The following is a 20,493-nucleotide window of genomic DNA, read 5'->3' as shown; positions in this document are numbered from 1 at the left end:
CCCGGGCCTCCTTCTGCTAATTGTGCCCGTTGTCAGTTAGCAGTAACGGCCATTGGCCTTGCGCTGCTGGCTCAGCACTGCAATTTCCTTTCGGCTCTCTTTTCGAGGAAGTGAAACCACCGCGATGTATTTTTGCGTTCTGAGGTGCCAAAGCAAGATGAAGCGCTCGCTGCAGGCAGGGGAGAAAGGCAGCTGAGGAGAGCCGGTGCTACGGGGAGGGGGAAAGCCCCGCGTTGGGTCTGTGATAGCTTCTGACAGCGTCCCAGGGCGCCTGATAAGAGTGTGCGCTGGATTTAGTGGAATAAACAAGCCTCGGGCCAGTCTTCACCCTGGGTATTCCGCCTCTCCTTCTGCTGTCAGCATTAACAATTGCAATTCCGTTTGATGAACAAGTAAGTAATAATTTTACTGTTTCTTTTTTAAGGGAGGATGTATGTTCAGTCTGAAGGAGCTCTGTGATCTTACTGCTTTAAGCAACTGACTGTGAAGTACATTTTAGGTCTTTCTGCCATCAGTGGTAAACGAGGGAAAACTCTGATTGTAGAACACAATTTGCAAGTTCCTTTTTCAGATTGACTGAAATACCGAAGTATGAAGTTTACATATGTAGCAATTAAATTAGAACCCATGTAATAACACAGGGAAAATGAAGCTGACTTCCAGTGTATTGCAAAGTAGGTAGAAAATAGGCTGTGTTGGGTAGTCCCAAAACTTATAGAGTCGTTAGAGAAATGCCATTAAAAGTCCTGTTTTGTGTAGCAATAGTAATTACACATCAAGCTCCACTTTGTTGAATGTTCAGTTACATAATACAAGGTGGGTTTTGTTGAAAAAGCTGTAAAACATTTAGGAAACTGCCATGCTTTCAGTTTCTCGAAATTGATGCTGTACAGGTTATTAGGTGTAAATCGTTAGAACCACACCTGAGTGTTTGTGTGACTTGCTAGACACAGGTTGTACGGATTTCTGATCAATGGCAGTGGAGCATTCTGTGTGATACAGTTGGCATTTTATAAGCATACCTACAGCATCCTGGGAAAGAACACTTTAAAATACCTACATATTGTACTGGGGGTGGGGGGGGGTGTTTCTCTGCAAAATTTATGGAAAATGCTTTGAAACTGTGAATGCTGATAGTACGAACATCTGTATATCATTGTGGAGTATCAGACATCACGAGCAGGTAGTAAGTTGGAGACTTTAAGAAATAAAAGTTATGGAAAAACAATTGATATTCCCGATTTGGAGGGAAAAAGCTATTATTTGCGTGTAGATCATTGTAAAGCATTGGCTTTGAGTTCTAACATTTGACCCCCCTTTGAAATACTTTGATTAGTTTTATTTTAATAGTAACAGTTGCAGTTCTATATTTAAAAATACAAAAAGTGAATCAAATACTTTCAGTTCAGATTGACTGCTTAGCATCTTCCTGTATCTTTGTGGTTGAGAAACGTGTCTGTCTTGTGATCTTGAGTGCTTTGCCCAAGATAGTTAACAATGGGTTCTTTGGTTTTTGAGTGTTCTCATGTAGTAAAGATTTTAAAAAATGCACTCAAAACACTCATGCTTCAAAACAAAATACAGCTATGCACTGAAGGTCTTTCGAAACAAACCTGCTTGAAAGTTTCTGAGATGATAAAACTAAGTTACTCAAAGAAGGCGAAATACAGATTTGTGTCTCACATGTCCTGAAGGACAAGTTCTTTCTGTTTGCTGGAACCCCAGAAGCACCCTGTGTCCCAACACACCCAGCTGCCCAAATGCAAACAGTTAAGAGGAAACCTTTTCCAAATTCAGGGGCTTACTGTTTGGCATCTGCAGAGTCTATGTTTTCATTTAAAAAAAAAATAAATAAATGTTTCCAGGCCCTGTATTTGCAAAGCAAACCTTCCATATGTGAAGTAAATGTAAACAGATGAAGCTTTCCTTCAGCCAGTCTGAGGCTCCAGGGAAGCTGCAGTGTAAAGGCTGCCGTCTCCTGGACCGTCAGCCCGGAAATACAAATTCACATGTGCCTTGGTGGAGGGAACGTGGTGTTAATAGTCATCACTTGCAGAAGAAGACACTGGGCAACCTGGACTAGTGGGAGGTGTCCCTTCCCATGGCAGGGGGGTTGGAACTCGATGACCTTTAAGGTCCCTTCCAACCTGAACCATTCTATCATTTGATGAATACGAGGGATGACATTTCACAAAACAAGTGTCCAAAAAAAAAACCATTTAAGGCTTTTTAAGTATTTGAAGAAATTACAAACCAGTCATTGGGTATATTGATGCTTTGGAGGTGGAAATCTGTTCCAGCATCTACTTCGTTGGTCACAGAAGGATTTCTTTTTAAGGTTATGCTAGGAAGTCTTACGGCAATCCCTAGACACTTCATTTTGGGCTATTTCTGCATTAAGTATAAGACATAGAAGTGTTTATCTATACTTGCTTTCCTTCTGAAAACTAGGTGCTTCAGATTGCACCCAAAGAATCTCAGTTTTGTTTGCTGAAAAAGGATTTTTGTGTTTGTATTTTTTTTTATCTAGATACCTGCATATATGTATAAAATAGATCTATTAAAATACAATAGATGTGTGGGATCTGAATTCACTGATCATGTAAAATGCCAATCAGGAAAAAGTTTTACGATAGTCAAGTCACTGGATTACCATCTCTAATTGAGTAGCAGTGGCAATTGTCATGACATTAGGATAGTCATGGTTTCAAATTTCATGATGAATATGAGAATCAGATCAGACTTATGACTCATCTTATCAGATAGGGCAGTTTTACTGCCTCAATTTGAAATCCCATCAATCTATATATTTTAAATATATTTTATTTTAAATATATTAATTGTATTTATTAATTATATATTTAAATAAATTTAAATGTATATTTGTTATAAATATATTCAAATATATTTGCTATTTTTAAAATATATATTTTATTTTGGCTGCATTTTTGATCAAGTTCTATCTCATTTTTTGTTTTCTCAGAAGTAAAACAGTCTAAACAACTGTAAACCTAAAGACAACAGAGTTTCAGGGACTGAAAAGATGGGGTTTTCTGCAACTACCTACATAAGTTTGTGTTATTTTTGCGGCACTTAGTATGAATGGATAGACATGAAAATATTCCTCCACTGCCCACAGTATGTCTGTTATGAAGTATTGACTGCATATTTTTTTTTCTCTCCCCAGTGGCCACAGATGTCTTCAACTCCAAAAGTCTGGCCATTCAGGCCCAGAAGAAGATTCTTGGAAAAATGGTGTCCAAATCAATAGCAACTACTTTGATCGATGATACAAGCAGTGATGTTCTAGATGAGCTCTACAGAGTGACAAAGGAATACACACAAAATAAGAAGGAAGCAGAGAAAATAATCAAAAACCTAATTAAAATAGTCCTCAAATTGGCAATTCTCTACAGGAACAACCAATTTAATCAGGATGAAATAGCGTTGATGGAGAAATTCAAGAAGAAGGTTCATCAGCTAGCTAAGACCGTGGTCAGCTTCCATCAGGTGGATTATACCTTTGACAGGAATTTTTTGTCCAAACTGTTAAACGATTGCAGAGAGCTACTTCATGAGATCATTCAGCGTCACCTAACTGCAAAGTCACATGGACGTGTCAACAACGTGTTTGATCACTTCTCTGATTGTGAATTTTTGGCTGCCTTGTACAATCCCTTTGGACCTTATAAACTCCATTTGCAGAAACTTTGTGATGGTGTCAACAAAATGCTAGATGAGGGGAACATATAAGTACTTGTATTAAAGTTGACTGCCTATGCATTGTTTGTAGATGGAACACTGTTGATTTATGAAGGAATAAGGGAGCATGCAAAAAGGTTTTTTTTTACATTATGACAAATATTTCCAAAATGTCTTTATTAAATTGGTTCCTTATTTTGAGCTATCTGTTGCTATTCACAGTCCATCTGGAATAAAGACTGCACATGACTTTTTTTACTGTGCTTTGCCTAAGGAAACAGCTGGATAAAAACAATAAAACAGAACGGTCCAAGTAGAGCAAGAGTCTTGCAAGACAGATACACAAAACAAAACAATATGCTGTCAGACAATCCACATCTTTCATAGATTTACAGAATTATTTCTAAACTATCAGAGTCCAGTAATGTTAGGAACAGACTATCATGGTGATGGTACACTCTATAGTTTCTTTGACTTATTTGTAAAGTATATATATTTGATTCATTTATAGTCTTTTATGCTCTCTGCACAGATCACAGCTTCCTAGTGTTGCCCTTACGAAGCATTCGATTTTAAATTATATCAGTGATTCTGTCCCGTAGAGTCTTAACAGGCTTGTCCATCTCCAGCTCAGCGCTGAAAACTTCCTGTCTGCAAGGCTACCCAGTATAGATCCTTATAGACCCACACAGATGCTTGCTTCCTTTGATTATATGGGGATTATTTAAGGAATAAGCTACAGAATCATAGCCTAACTGGGGAAGAGTATTCCCTAGAAACCACCTGCGGTACCTACTTTTAACTCTGCCTACGATAAGGTAAAACACAGTGACTTATCTGTGCACTTCCTTAAGATATTTAGACTCCTGCTAATAGGTCACAATTCTCTTTGAAAAGGTGTGAGCCAGTATATTTTATATACGAGGCTGATGTGTATGATCATGTGAATTCATAAAGCTTGATCACCTACCTGAAAACAAATTCCAAGCCAATTTGCTTTGTATACAATGGAACTAGAATCAGAAATTAGTCTTATTGTTGTTTTATATACTATTTAACTAATAGAAAAATGGAATCTTGAATATTCTTTTTTCTTCCTTTCTCCCCTCCTACCTTTCATCCTTCTTTTTCTCCCTATTTTTCTCTGTGCCTTGACTTTGGGGATAAAAAATGTGACTTTCTAGACACTGTAATGTACTTAAAAGCACGAAGTTAATACATTTCAAACATCTGAAGACTTTTTGTTAGGAAGCATATAAAGAATTTGCTGTTTATTTAATTGCCAGTGTTTTTGCTGTTTGCTGTGTCCTTTTGTTTTAACGAGTAAACCAAAGAATATTTGCACTCCGAACTTTTCATGCCTTTTCTTTTTCCTTGTTGCATTTTAAATTATAAAGAACAAACTTGGCCTGTGCCAGCAACAAAAGCATCACAGCTTTTGGCTTCAGACATATGGCTTCAGCATTACTTGTGAGGGTTTTTTTGAGAGAGAAAATTCACTTTTATTCATGTTTGTTTGGTCACTAGGCTCTGAATATTCCCAGAAATGTGCCAGAGAACCGTGTGTTCAAAATGTGAACTCGCTTTATGCAAGCCACTAGTGTCCAACAGAGAGAGAAGATTAATCTACTACTAGGCTGGAACAACGGGGAACTGATGTAAGGGTAGTACACCAGAATTTGCCAAGAAACAGATTATTAGGTTGACATGTTTTATGTAAACAGCGAATACACTGTACTTTTGTCCATCAGAATTCATGTACAGGAAAGCAACATTATGAAGAAAAATCCCACAAATTCTAGAGTGCAGTCTCTGATGTATTTGCTCAACATGTTTCTTGTCTTTTCCCACCTAGAAAGAGAATGCTGTTTGGTTTCCTTCCCAATTCTTCTCTCTGAGGTGAGAATAAAAAGGAACCTGACTTCTCAAAACTGAAACAGTTTTCTTTACAAATCCAATTTCTAAATCATGTTCTGATTTTCCAAAATAGCATAGTTTATAATGAATGGCAACAGTTACTGAAAGGAGGACAGGACAGTGCCTTGTTCAGAGCCAGGCATAATATATTCATGCGCTATGTAAAGCACGAAAGATTTTCTTCAGCCATGGGAAAAAAATTGCTTAAGTGGTCTTTGTACATGGTTAACACCTACTTACATGTACACAAGCCGTACTGTAGTCAAACTGTGAGTATCTTCAGTAACTTCTTACTCAATTGCATTATCTGGCCACTTACTTTTTTAGAAAAAGTGAAAATTCCTCATGAAGATTTTATAAGCATAAAAACTTGTCAACCAGGAGAAATTATATTTAGCTCACAATGTAGTTACATTCTTCTGAGATGCAGTAACAATAGTTCTTGTCTGGCATTCATTTTCAGTTACAAAGAAGTGACTTCTGTATTGATGAAATAAAACAATTGTACTGGATTTCCAAAGACCCATCTTTATAAATAACACGACCTAGTACTCTGTCTACTTTTGCAGTTAACTTATTTTTCCTGCAGCATACATAAATAGTGGCTTTAATTATCAAAATTCAGAAATAAATTGATAGCATTTTTGCTTGTAATACAGTTCTTGTGGTATTAAAGCATTGACCCTCTAGCAGAAGCTTGACATAGTGAAGAATTTTACAAAGGTTACAGTAGTCTTGTTTAATTGTGGATATAATAATGCCATTATTCTGTGCTGTAAAATTGCTGCAACATTGTGGTTTAATAGGGTAACAATTATATTAAAATCCAATTATTGTGGATTCATTTTACAATAGGCTTTTAAATCTCAGTACCTGAGATTTCATATTTGTGATATTCTTTCAATGTTTAGGTAATATGTAGTGCCTAACACAATCAAAATGTACGTTGGTGAAGCTGTGGAAGTTCAAGCTAATGTTATTAGCCTTCAAGAAGTGGTGAAAAAGTGGTCAGACCTCGGATAATTTTTGCAAGACACATCAACCAACTCTGATCTCAGCCATGCAAAGAAAAGATATAAGGAGGTTATGGTGGCCATTTTGTGTGTGTCACCTTAAAAGGGATTCACTAGAACTTCTGGCTGCCCCTTAACTGTGTTTGTGTGCATTTGTGCATATGCATAGACAAACAAAAAGACACAACTGGATAAGTTACAAGCCTTACTCTTGTCCTTAAGCTCTTTTCAGATTTATCTCCATTTAGAAGGTATAGAGATGATCAGGAGTCTGGCAGCTTTCAGCAACTGGTGTGGGTTTATTTTTTTTTTTTCTTTAGGAAAATACCAAATCATGTCTCTTCTAAAAAAAGATTCAACCCCACCCATAAAGCAAATTCCTGTACAATAAAGGAGTGAGGAGATGGCCAATTGCTTTCTCACATCTCTCCCTAAAAAGATTGCATTGTCCCGAGGAAGAGCAGCGAACTGATTTTGATGGCAATTGGCTTCAGTTGCTTTCCAGCCCCCTGTTGTAGCTGTAACAGCGATACTGGGACTATTGACAGGCAAACTGGAACTCTGCATGTTGCTCTCCCAAGGACCAGGACATGCTTGTTTTCACGGTCTAGCAGAGAGGCATCCACACTACTCCTAAGTCCATCACTGGCAAAGATGACAGTGTTATGAGAACTCAGGACAGATAAGTTGCACATTGTGTGGACTTAGATGATCTCTCTGTGATGAGCGTCACCATCTGGTCACCTGCTACCATTTGGCCTTATGTGCTCTCCTTGCCCTTCCGAGCAGCAGAACTACTCTTGGGACAGGTCTATTCCTTCCCCACTGTTTTTGTCCTCAAGATTATATTACACTGTGTACACATGTAAGGAGAACAGTAGGTAAAATATGCTACACGCTTCACTTAATGAAAAGAAACAGAACTAAGTATCACTTTCCTAGGGTTTTTTTTTGCAGTGTAACTTGAAATCTACATCTTGATTAGCTGTTAATACTGTTTTGGATTTAATCTATACCCTTATCAGTCTAGTAAGCATTTAGCTGTGATTTCAGTACATGTACTTCTGAGCCTTTTTTTTTTTAAAAAAAAAAAAAAGTAATAATTTTGAATGCATTACAGAGGGTGTACTTTAGCATGAACATGAAATGAAAATTCATTGGTTTGCATAACCATTTGCAGAGAAACCTTCTTGTTACAACTGTTTTTCATTGAGATTTAGGCAGGTCAGCCAACATTCATGGTCAATTGGCAAACATCTGTGCTTTGGATAAAACAACTGTCAAAGGAGGTTATAGTTGTCCAGAAAAGTTCTGTAATATCTTATTTTTATGTTTTGCACATAAATGAAGCTTCTTTTGGGAGAGGAAAGTTTTCTATCTATCTTTAAAAAATGTGCTACCCAAAACCACACTGTGGCAAATACTCAGAAAGTTTAGACTAAGTAATGTAGTTGTTATTTGTTAAAAAAAAACACCAAGCCTTGCATTTGTTCTTAAAGAGGAAGAAGTTCTAAAAAACTAATCCATACTAAATTACTAATGTATTTGTGCTGAAGTTTATATATAGCCTGAAATTATATTGCAACTTTGGCATATGCAAAATTTGGCAAATTTGGCATATGTGTAGTATTGAATATTTTAGGTTCCCATGAGATTTCTTTTCCCTCTGAAAATAGAGTAGTATCTCCTTCAGGCTATGTCTAAGAGCTCCCTCTGTTACAGTAGTGCTTGGTCTGAATCACAAATCGATATTTCTTAATGTTTAAACCACAAATTGCTGAGGTGACCTTTCTTTTATTACTATTCAGTTTTGATATTTAGAGCTCTGTTTTCCAATTTTAAAGCTGATGTTTAGGGACAGGACACTCCTGAATCAATACACACTTTTTCTTGCAAGCTTGGGAAATACAGGAACTGATGTATATTTTCTAACAGTTTCTGGAGAAACATCCCTTATGGCATTCTTTTCTACTGGGAAGCAAATTGAAAAAAGGCAGCTTGTGGCTTTGGGATGTCCCATAATTACACCGTATCAAGCAAAGCAGATCATAATGATTAAGAATAATGGAATTAAGGAGGTACATTACTTGCCCAGCTTTCCCAAGCAACCGAAACCTGTTTGCTATTTGTTGTTCTCCCCTGTGGGAAAGTCTTGGTGTGGTAGGTGGAGGACAAAGGTGGAGCTTCCTACAGTTACTGTGATTTAGATATAAATTACTTTTGCCATCACATGTAAGACCTTCCGCTGTCCGCTCTAAAAATCTTATTTTAAAATCACACTTTCCACTGGCTTCCTGACAAATTAATTCCTATTTCAGCTTGTATTAAATATTTCTATTTTAAATGTGCTTTTATTATGCACACAAATATGAGCTGAAACAAAATACAAGCCTTGTGCATCATATCTTCTTCCTAGAAACCGTGGGGTTTTTCTTCAGTCAGTAGCCAGTATGCTATAAAGAAACTCCTTGGTGGATATAATTCTGAAGGTGTTGATAAATGCAGGTTGTTCCAAAACAAAAATGCTGCTTTTCACACACTTGTGCTCCAGTTCCTGCTGGCACCTTTTCAGAGTACCAGCCCCACTGGTCTTTAAATGTGGCAACCTAAAGCTCTTCATTTGCAACACATCTGTGTGAAAATTTCAATTACAATTTTGAGAATTCCTTTATTGTTGATTATTCTGGGTCAGCCACAGCTAGTAGAGGATGAAAAATATTGCTGCATTTAAGCTGTGTGAGTTTTCTATCTAACGCAGAGAATTTGATGGTGTAGATGGAATAAACCAGTCCAACTAGGGCCCCTATGCCACCAACCCTTCTCTTCTTGCATGTGAACAGCAATGCACCACTTCTACTCCTCTATGGAGTAGTGTTGAAAAATTATTTGGCTTTCTTGAGCAGAATTTACTCTCCTTTCATTTGAGGAATCTATTTCAGCTGGGGTTGGCTTGGGTCCTGAGAAGAAAGTCCCCTGCTTGTTGATAGACTGTTATTAATTAAGGGTTCCTGTTACATGAATGTCACAGGTGATGCTTTCAGTTTACTTCACTGACCGGACCTGAGATACTGCAGTATTCTGCTTGCTTTGCTTGGGGTTCTGTTATACTTTGTGGAGAGTCAAGACCTACAACTCTGTATCATCCATGAGGCCTGCTGAGAGATTGCAGAAATAAAAGACTGAGGCAAGGCTTCGAGCCAGCAGGGGAATAAGTGCATTGATCCCGGGACATGACATGAGATCAGCTGTTACTTTCCAGAAAGCTGGTTCTGTTATCTCAAGGATCTTGACAATTCAGCAGCAGAAAAATGATCTCATCCTTGGAAGTAAAGTGAGTCTCTCTGCCTAACTGAAAAAGCTATCTCGGTTGCAGGCTGCCTAACTTGATTTCAACAGTATGGACACTCCCAAAGGTACATCTGCTGTGCCATCATAAGAGAAACTATTAGGAAAAAGTAGAAAGGAAAGCTCAGCACTTTTCTGGGAGAAAGGGCTGTGATCAGCCAAAGAACTCAGTAAGTTTGCTTAGCCATCTTCACTGTGATAAGGTCTACAGTTTACCATAAGCAGGGGCATTTGACTTTGTCTAAGCAAGACAGTATGTTTTAGCTCACAGTTCCAGTATCTTATGACACTGCAGTCTACACTTCGCCCCAAAGCTAGAACTGAGAAGCTCCTACTACAAAATACAGAATTAGGGAAGTAGGCCCTTTAAAAAAACATACTGATGAAAACTAGTCTCTATTTTTTTTCTGAACTCTAGAATGCCCTTAGTGGCAGCTTGAAAGAAGAGGCCATTTTAGGAGGGACAGTTTCAAAGTAACTTATCTTCTGTGCTCATTTTCTGATTATTAAAGGAGCTACCTGGATTTATTCTATGAGCAGGACCTCTTGGAATTTTTGACTGCTCTAAAGCTCAAAATGGCTGTTAAGTCAGGAAGCAAGTGTAATGAATCAGTTCTCTCAGGAGGCATTTCAAGTCTTCCATCTATTCATTAAAGATTCAGCTCACGTGTAGAATCTATTTACCCGTAACTTGGTAGTAGTGCCAACATGCATCTGACTTCCACAGAATGTGACATATAGTTATTTGCTAGTCTTTTTACCTCTTACTTTTTTTCTTTCTTTTTTTTTTTTTTTTTTTCTTTTTCCCTTCAAGGGACCCAGTTAAGGGATTTTTCATGCAGAATCATTTAGGATGAAATGGAGTGGTTTCGTTACAGGAGCAACACCATAACGTTCTGCTGGCACCTCCCTAACATCTCTCCACAGGATGCATTTTCAAAGCTGTATATGTGCACAAACAACTAGTTTCTGCGTAATGAGTTTGTTCTACTGATCTCTTTTTTTTTTTTTTTTTTTTTTTTTTTTTTTTTTTTTTTCCTTTTCCCTTCAAGGGACCCAGTTAAGGGATTTTTCATGCAGAATCATTTAGGATGAAATGGAGTGGTTTCGTTACAGGAGCAACACCATAACGTTCTGCTGGCACCTCCCTAACATCTCTCCACAGGATGCATTTTCAAAGCTGTATATGTGCACAAACAACTAGTTTCTGCGTAATGAGTTTGTTCTACTGATGTGTTACTACATACCAGCTCAGCAGTCCACCAAGCCCTTATTTAACCCAGGGCTTCAGTCTCCCATAAACCCTAAGTCTCTGATGGAATCAAATGGAGAGCTTCCATAGTGCTCTGCTTGTGCCCCCAGCATGGATTTTCCACTTAATTGAGTGGTATGTGCGACAAATGCCAAAATTAATGTTTCTTGCCAAAACAAGGACATGAGACCTCCTGTGATGTGGGTTGTTGACAAGAGCTATAAAAATGTTTGCATTTACATTTGGAGTTAGTTCGCAAGTATATATCCACTGTTAACTACACAGTAGGCTGCTCCTCAACATCACATTAGGAAAGCTGCTTTTCAAGTTCTGAGGGTGACAAACAGTGGATTCAATGGCAAGAAAAATCCCACTTATAAACTGCTGTAGGCTTACAGAAAAATAAAAGAACATAAGAGGACATGAGTTAGAATGGAAATAATACTTTTTGCCGTTCCTGCAGATGAATCAAGAGAAACATTATATGCTAGCTATGAAGGATTCCTTAGCGGGGGTTTTCTATTACATAAAATTGTATACCTAATCAAAACAAGTAGTTTTCTCCAACTGCTTTTACTAAGAGAGTAATTAGCAGGGAGAGCTGGGCCATACCGTTGTTTTGTATGAGATGAATGTTTGTGACCAGCTCAGGGCTGAGACCTCTCAATGACCTCCCTGCACTGGCTGCCAGAGGACGGCGGCTGCAGAGAGACAGGGAGGAAATGGCGATGGTGACCTGGCTGCAAGCAGGGCCTCTTTGGTCACAGCAGAAAACATCTGTCTTTAAAAGCCTGGGGACATCTGCAACACCAAGGCTGTGAGGAGGTACCATCTGTTGTAGGCCATGCTTTTGTAGACCATGGCAGTGAAGGATGCCACTGTTTTAAACATGGATTCAATACCTAGTTGTTGGTCATGGGAAGAAACATCTGGTTGACCCTTCAGTCACATCTGTAGAGAAATCTTTGTTCCCAGGGAATAGGCCTCTACAAATCTCCAAAAGCAAAACCATTTAGAAAGCAAATAAAGTACCTGAAAGTGAGCCTTCTGATTCAAACAGATCTTTCAACAATATTAAAAATACAGAGTAGAAGCAAGTTGGTCAATTATTTTATTCCCCCTGAATAAAAAGTTCAAAGGTGCTCACCATCTACAGCAGCAGAATGGTAGAAAACGTTTTCAGTGGAATTTAGACTCCTACAGCATCCATAACACATGCAACCCCAAGTTTATAAAAGAGACAAAGCCAAAAAAAACCCAATTATCCGACCTGTTAGTCAAAAGAATGACTTTAGAACATACACCAAATGTATTTTAGTGCACAACATGAAAATTCACTGTTTATAATACACTGTTCATAAAAGAGCTGACCTGTTCTAGGCATTGAAGCATAACAGAAAAAACCATAATCATACTCAGTCTTACAGGGTACTACCTGGGGTTTTTGGCAAATTTTTCCTGGTATAAAAAGCCTCCTATGTCAGTAAAAGAGTTAACTTTAAATATGTTAGTTCACACTGCCACAAAGATACAAAATAAAGTCGATTTGGTCTTCCTTTCTGACTCATTTAGTTCATTACCAGTTTCAACCACTTTAAACCCTTTCTGCCTGAGTTTGGAATCTGGATGTCCTGCTACTACTCTCATACAATGGCTCACTCATTCAAGACTCAGTTTGACACCTGCTATCCATTTGTGGCTTGACACCTACTCCATTCAAGTTTCCACCTAACGTCACCACACATTAGCTAACAGTGGTGGTGTTTTGCCCTCATTCCCTGTTTCAGACCATGAAAGTATTTTCTGATAGCTGTATGATTTTTTGAACAAATAATTTCCATCTGTGGAGGGAACCCATCAAACCCCTTTCCATTCTGAGTGGTTCTTTGTATTTTGGATCTTTTTAATACAGAAAGGTTTCACTTTAAAAATGTAAAACATAAAAGTGACGTACCTTTACTCCAGTGCACTTTCTGTTGTGTTTTCTAGAAAAAAAAATCTGCTGAGGAAACTCCTATTTGATTTATTGTTTTGAAGTGTGAGGTCTTTGCTGATTCTAATCCCAGTCTATGCACCAAAATGAGGAAGCTATAAAAGATCCTGACTTGTTAACAAGGGCTGTTTGTCAACTAACTAAAGAACAAATTATACTACAGAAGTACCTCAGAGTCTTATCTTGGGGCATGTAACCACTAGCTTCCAGGCAAATTCAAGAGTAGACTCCTTGCCTTGAATAGCCTATTATCTTAAAAAAACAGCACACAGAAGACTACGGAACCTGAAAGGCTTGAGCTGAAATAGCCTGTTCAAGATCATGTAAGAGGCCAGAAACAGCACCAAAAATGAACCAAGTTCTCCTAGGACTCATTTATAGCCATGCACGAAGCTATGCTGCTTCAGATAGATACAATTACATAAGGGATTATGCAAATAAATTTGGTGGTGTAAGGATGGCCACATTACTTCCTGTGAGTATTCCCAGTCTGAACTAGATGTTTCCAGAAGTGCATGCACACATGCACGGTTGAATAAACTTTTTTGTTTATTTGTGGTGTATTATTTGTGGTGTTAGTTTGCACTTATTCTCCTACCCTAACAAATCACATCCTAAACTTATCGGGCAGTACAGAAACAAGGCCCTACCTTCCCCCAATAAACACGTGGGAGCACAGAAGGGTACATAACGCTCAGCACAGTGGCTACACATCAGTGCAAGGCTCTCTCTCTTCTTTGCACTGTACCTTCAAAGGTGCATGGCGTGTCACTGGTCGTGCTGTGGGGTCAGCCAGCACCACTCCTGTCCTGGAGACTTCCCTCTCTTCTCCCAGGTGGGAGCCCAATCCCACAGTGTAGCAACAATAAACAAAACACTTGAGTGCTGAGGCTGAACCAAAGCTCATGGACGGTTATGAGCTCAATCTGTTAACTTCCTCAGGAAGAGCACTCGCAGACTGACTCACAGCTCTGCCCTCCTGGGAAAGAGCTTCCTCCTGCTGTGGAGCACCGCACAGGCAAATCACAACCGGTGATGTTCTCTTCTCTGCAATACACCGCCAGCTGCACCGGGCCTCTCGCTGTTGGGAAGTTTGCTCTTGTGCTGAGCTGCATCCAAAAGAAATAGGCAAACTTTGGAAGTGCAATTAGCTGTGAGGGTATACTGTGCTGATTAATACAGAATAGCACATATCCAGTGCAAGGGGTTGTTTCTGCACACATTCAACAATATTTCCCATACTTAAAACCCGTGACTTTTTGTAGACTATTTATCTCTCCTGTGTTCCCTTACCTACCTTTAGTCCAATTTTTTTGTAGCTTCCAGTGCATACTTGTAACACGCCTATACATCCAGAAGAATGCCACCACACCAGTGAACCTGTTGGCTGAGTAAACCCACTGTGTATTAAAAGCATTGTCCCTTTGACTCGATCAGTGCTTAAGTGCCTTTTTTAGGTTCTTTGTGTGAGAATGTCATTACTTACAGTGTGGCATCTGCAAATCTAGGTGTTCAAGTCCGTTTTACTGTAGCGCGATGCTCCCTCTAGTGCCCAAACTGTAAATTGCAACTAGAGTATTTAATTCAACGCAATTTCTCAGTTCAAACTGAACTGCGTGTAATAAAATCACAGACAATACATCTCTATTACTAATACTTCTAAAGAAGTAAACGTTTACAGACTACTTGAGGTAAGAAAGTCTAATTTTTTCTAGTTTGGGAGTTGGACTAGATGATCTCTATGGTCCCTTCCAACTCTAAAAATTCAGTGAAATTCAGTGAAACTACCACCTCTGTTTAGTGCAGACAGTGAAGTGCTAACAGCTAAGGAGGTAATCTGCAGGAAAACCAATTTTCCTTTCTATGAGCTCCAAAAAGACAAGAAAGGTTAATCATGAATTGAAGTTCATCTGTGCAGAGGGAGTATGTAGATGTTTTCCCCAACTAAATAAGCTCGTTAGCTGCCTGGACTCTGGGCACTCCTTACACCATCCTCTGTTCCCTGAGCACCTCCTAGATTTAAGACAGACAATGCAATGAAACAGGGAGTTTACAGCTCCCAGAAGCCCAGGCTTATGGTGCTCTCAGTCAGCCTGGAGACTGAGAAAATAAGAAAGAATAGCTTCATGAGATCCCTGTGAATAGTTCAGATAAAGTTTCTCATCACCTGAGTTGGGCAGAAGGTACTGGAAAATCCTAACTATTTCTACTGTTGAGATCCAGATCAGTGGACATACGAACCTGCAAGGCAAATACATTCTGAATGACACGGTCTCACACTACACTATGCCTGCAATGTCATAATGAATAGACATGTTCATTCCTACTTAACCTGCCAGCTGGTTCCACAAAATACGATCATCTCTGCTAATCATTCCTCCTTTTGCTGTTCCCCCGCTTCATCATGGGGTCACTCCCATGGGCTGCAGTCCTCCAAGAACTGCTCCAGTGTGGGCCCTCTCCACAGGGTGCACTCCTTCAGGAACAGGCTGTTCCACTTTGGGTCCCCTGTGGGGTCACAGCTCCTGCCAGAAATCCACTCCACCATGGACTGTGCAGGGGGACATCTGCTCCGCCGTGGACCTCCACGGGCTGCAGGGGGACATCTGCTCCGCCGTGGACCTCCACGGGCTGCAGGGGGACAGCCTGCCTCACCATAGTCTTCAAGGAAATCTCTGCCCGGGGGCCCAGAGCACCTCCTCCCTTCTTTCTTCACTGACCTTGGTGCCTGCAGGGTTGTTTCTCTCACAGTTTTTTCACTCTTCTCTCCCACAGCTGCTGTGCAGTGTTTTTGACAGTTTCTTAAATATAGAATCATAGAATTGTCTAGGTTGGAAGAGACCCTTGGGATCATCGAGTCCAACCATCTACCCTACTCTACAAAGTCCTCCCCTACACAATGTCCCTTAGCACTGCATCTAAACGGCCCTTAAACACAGCCAGGGATGGTGACTCCACCACCTCCCTGGGCAGCCTGTTCCAATGCCCGACCACTCTTTCTGTGAAAAATTCTTTCCTAATGTTCAGTCTAAACCTACCCTGTTGGAGCTTGAAGCCATTCCCTCTCGTTCTGTCACTAATTACCTGTGAGAAGAGACCAGCACCAACCTCTCTACGGTGTCCTTTCAAGTAGTTGTACGGAGTGATAAGGTCTCCCCTCAGCCCCCTGTTCCTCACCCTAAACAGTCCCAACTCCCTCAGCCGCTCCTCATACGATTTGTTTTCCAGCCCCCTCACCAGCTTCGTTGCCCTCCTCTGCACTCGCTCCAGCACCTCGATATCTCTCTTGTATTGAGGTGCCCAAAACTGGACACAATACTCCAGGTGTGGCCTCACCAGTGCCCCACCACCACAGCTGCAAAGCCCAGTCATGCTCTGTGGCCCAGGGCAGCTCTGACCACTCCTCACAGAGGCCCCTGCAGCCCCCCAGTACCAACACCTGGGCACTGGCACCTGGTACAGCCTTCCATGCAGGGAGAGGCAACATCTGCAGGAAAAAAAATAACCATAGAATGTGTTGGGTTGCAAGGGACCTTTAAAGGTCATCTAGTCCAAGCCCTCTGCAGTAAGCAGGGACATCTTTAACTAGATCAGATTGCTCAGAAGCCTCATCGAACCTGACCTTGAATGTCTCCAAAGTTGGGGCCCCTACCACCCCTCTGGGCAACCTGTTCCAGTGTCTCACCACCCTCACCGTAAAGAGCTTCTTCCTAATGTCTAATCTAAACCTACCCCGCTCCAGCTTAAAACCATTGCCCCTTGTCCTATTGCTACATGCCCTTGCAAACAGTCCCTCCCCTGCGTCCTCTTGAAGGCCCCCTCAGGTGCTGGAAGGCTGCACTGTAAGGCCTCCCCAAAGAACTCCCACACGGAAGCAACGGCTGCAAGCAGGGATTTGGATTGGGAAACAGTAAATAAAGCAAAAAAACAAAACAAAACAATAAAACCACAAACCACAGCAGAAATCATAAGATTACTACAAAAGAAGCAAATAAAGATTAGCTTCATCTGGAGACGTGATGTCTACATTCAGGCAGCTTGCTCTGGAAATCCAACCCCGCTGCAGGCCCCCGCGCTGTGGGGCAGGCCCGACAGGCTCTCCTGTTAAAGCCCCCGTGTTTCACAAGCAGCTCGCCTCGGGAGGCTCTACAAGCGTGGAAACACAGGGAGCGGCCAGGCCCGCAGCCCCAACCCCCCGCCGCGGGGCCGCGCTCCTCCCGCCCCTCAGCGCGGACTACGTTCCCCAGAGGGCGGTGGGCGGTGGCGGCGCATGCGCGGTGCGGCCCCGCCGTCCCTTGCCCTTCCCTGACAGCCGGGGCCCGGGCGGCGCAGTCGAGCGCGGGGCAGCGGAGCGGCATGGCGGCGGGGCTGAGGTTTGACGGGCGGGTGGTGCTGGTCACCGGGGCCGGAGGAGGTGAGCAGCGGCCGTCCCGTCCCCGGGTGCGGTGCGGCGGGGGTTGTCGCCCACCCCCGCCCGCAGGAGGCGGCCGGGAGGGAGGGCGGGTGAGGCGGGCACCCCGCAGCCGCCGCTCGCCGTAACCCTGACAGGTGACCCCGTGCCCTCCAGTGGCAGAGGGGGGCGTCTGTGAGCGCTTCGCTGCTTAAAAACGTGTTTTGTTTTTTTTTTCCCCCCTTTTCCCGCAAAAGAGAGAGGTGTGGCGGCGGGAGGGAGGCGCAGGGCTGCGGGGGAGGCCGGGCCCGGCGGCGGCCCTGTCAGGTGCCGGTCCTCGCCCGTCAGGGCCGCCGTGGCGGTGCCAAGGCTGTACAGGGGTTACCGCCGCGTCTCTGCGGGGCTCCGGAGCTGCCGCCGTGTGATGCGAGCCCCGGTACTGCTGACAATTAGCGCTTTAGTACTGCCTCCCAATGCGTGCTTTCTGGTCTTTGAACGCACGGGAGGGGGAACGCAGCTTCAGGCCAGTCAGTGGTGGCCGTCCGGCCCCACCTACTTACTGTTTTGGTGTCCTGATTCCTTCTAGTTTTGCCTGGGACCTGGCGATTCACCCTGGCGAGCTGCGTGGGCTGGCACAGTGCTGTTCCAGCAGGGGTTTTGACCTGGGCCAAGCGGCCTCCCACCTGCTGCCGCCCTCCCTGTCCCGCTGCTGAAGGCCGGGGGTGGGCGGTGGGAGGGCGGGGAGAGGTTGCCCTCAGCAGCAGGGCTGGGCTGGGCTGGGCTGTGCTGCTGGTGGGCTGGGGAGCTGGTTCTGCAATGGAATGCTTGGTTTTGCCAGGAAATGTTTTTGGTTTTGTTGTTGTGGTGTGGGGTTGGCTGGTTGTTTTTGCTTTTGGTTGTTTTTTGTTGTTTGTTTCCCTTTTGTCTTTTTTTTTTCTCCTGAATGCATGCATCGACTTTTGCCTCCTCTGATACTTCCAGCAAAGATGTGAGTGCGCGTGAGAGAAAGGCAAAGTTTGTGGTTGTGTTGAGCTGCTAAAGGATTCTTTTTCTGCCATCCTCTGAGAAGGTTCTGCCTTCCTACAGTGAGGGTTTGCTCTCTTCTTGTGGAGCCACACATAGCCAGAAAAGTAATTTTGGAGGCCTACATTATGTCGGGTCTTGCAGAGAGGGACCAGGAGTATGCTGTTTTGTGAAAAGCACTGAACAGTCCACTCACGTCACCTGAAGGTGACAAACTTGAGACTAATTGAGGCCAGGTCTTTGTATGGTGCTTTTCAGCTTTTACCAGACCTATATTTATGTGCTTCTCTCTATACGACAAGTCTCACTGAAGAACAGGTTAAGACCTTAGGTAATAGCAAAACCAAGACACTTTGGCTATAAGAGAGCTTCTAAAAAGCACTCTATGGAGCAAAAATGGTGTGTCATAAGCGTGGGTACAGTGACTCTTGTACTTCTAGTATTAGGTTGCTTGAAAATGGTTTGTTAACAGAGAAAACTGTCCTTGGATGTTGTATTTCACAATAGATTTTTGATAAGTGGTTGATTAAACTTAAGCCAAGATAAAGGGAAGCCCTATTAACTTCAGTTTAGCTTTTGTTTTGCTTTTATTTTGTTTACTGTACTCTTAATAGCATTTTTTTGTCAACATTGCTTTTTGAATTGGATGCTGCTGAATATATCAGCCGTGAATTTATATAAAACATCTGGATCATTAATTGTTTTTAAAGTCAGACCTGTTTTCACATACACAGGCATCTAAAAAACAGTAGTTTCTTTTCACTTTGGCCAAGTCCCTTGTGAAGTACTGTTCGTGCCCGTCATGGAGCATTGTCATTGTTTATATGATTCAAGTTTTGGGGTTTTTGATTCTTGGTCCTTGGCATTTGGTCCTTGCTTGCCAATTGACAATACTGGCACATATAACATGGTCTGAGTTTTGTGCACTTCTCCGTTGTGTGGCTTTTCGAAACACAAATAGTTTTATTGGACTTAGATTACATCAGGCAGTGGATGCACAGGCACCTCACATGTGATTCTCTCCATTGCAGAGGCTTATAGGAGTGTTAAGGAAAATTCCAATTTGTTGGTATAAGATTAGTGTATTTCAAAGCAGTCTAAACAGGTCTAAATTTTTTTCCCCCCATTTTTTCTTTGGAGAGCTAGCTTTCAATCTTTTGGTGAGGAGCAAAGAGATACTGTTGCACTCTTGAGAAGTTCTTCTCTGACTGATAATCTTTTGATCATTTAAATCTCAGTTTCTTTTGGTATGAAAAAAAATAAAATCATTATCCTTGATTTCAGTAACTGTTGACTGGTACAATGTGTAATATATCTGTAAATCATTTGTTGTAACAAATACCTAATGTATAACACACCTAGAAACACAGCCAGTGTCAAGTTGCAAAGAGTCAAGTAAGTCAGTCTTCTGTTGTGATAGGTAGACTATGGGTGCATCTGATTAACTGCGATATTAAGTGATTCCTTTGTATGCACATAATATGAGGGGTTTTGTCAGTGCATCTTCAGTGGCAGTTAAATTTTGTTCAGTTTCTTCTTAAAATCTTAAAGTTTAACTTCAACCAGGCAAGTATCTTATTCTCTTAGAATGTAATTAATTAACTTGAGACATCCCCTCCTTCAAAGTTATATCAAGACATTAGACTTTCTGCCTTAGAAATGTATTTTTCTATCACAAGCACAAACTCAGCAGCAGACACCTTTCCCTGATGGTTCTATTGAGTGCAACAGCAAGGTGTAAGCGTGGGGATTTCTATTTTTTTAATCTTGACTGGAAGTCTTGTTTACAATTTATCTGTTTGTTTACTTTTATGTTTTGAACTCATGTGAAACTTTAACTCCTGGGGGAAATAGTGTT

At 41.5% G+C, this 20,493-nt stretch overlaps 2 protein-coding genes across 4 annotated transcripts in view; both read left to right on the top strand.

Annotated features, from left to right (window-relative positions):
* Positions 1–5,058, top strand: part of TNFAIP8 (TNF alpha induced protein 8) — a 32,939-nt gene extending 27,881 nt beyond the window's left edge. For 2 of the 3 annotated variants that reach the window (XM_014953418.1, XM_014953416.1), the window contains one exon: positions 3,188–5,058. In XM_014953418.1, the coding sequence (XP_014808904.1) occupies positions 3,188–3,753 (566 nt within the window). In that variant the 3' untranslated portion in view covers positions 3,754–5,058. Of the gene's footprint in view, positions 1–140; positions 393–3,187 lie in introns of those variants that run through there. The other variant, XM_014953417.1, reaches the window with a different exon arrangement.
* A 12,457-nt stretch (positions 5,059–17,515) lies between these two features.
* HSD17B4 (hydroxysteroid (17-beta) dehydrogenase 4) overlaps positions 17,516–20,493 on the top strand; it is a 72,281-nt gene continuing 69,303 nt past the window's right edge. The window contains exon 1 of the mRNA XM_014953449.1: positions 17,516–17,636. Within this exon, the coding sequence (XP_014808935.1) occupies positions 17,579–17,636 (58 nt within the window). The 5' untranslated portion in view covers positions 17,516–17,578. The remainder of the gene's footprint in view (positions 17,637–20,493) is intronic.

Source organism: Calidris pugnax, unplaced genomic scaffold (assembly GCF_001431845.1).
Source record: "Calidris pugnax isolate Ruff unplaced genomic scaffold, ASM143184v1 scaffold209, whole genome shotgun sequence".
Classification (NCBI taxonomy): Eukaryota; Metazoa; Chordata; class Aves; order Charadriiformes; family Scolopacidae; genus Calidris; species Calidris pugnax.
The sequence above is the reverse complement of the archived record's forward strand: the minus strand, read 5'-3'. Positions and strand labels throughout refer to the sequence as shown.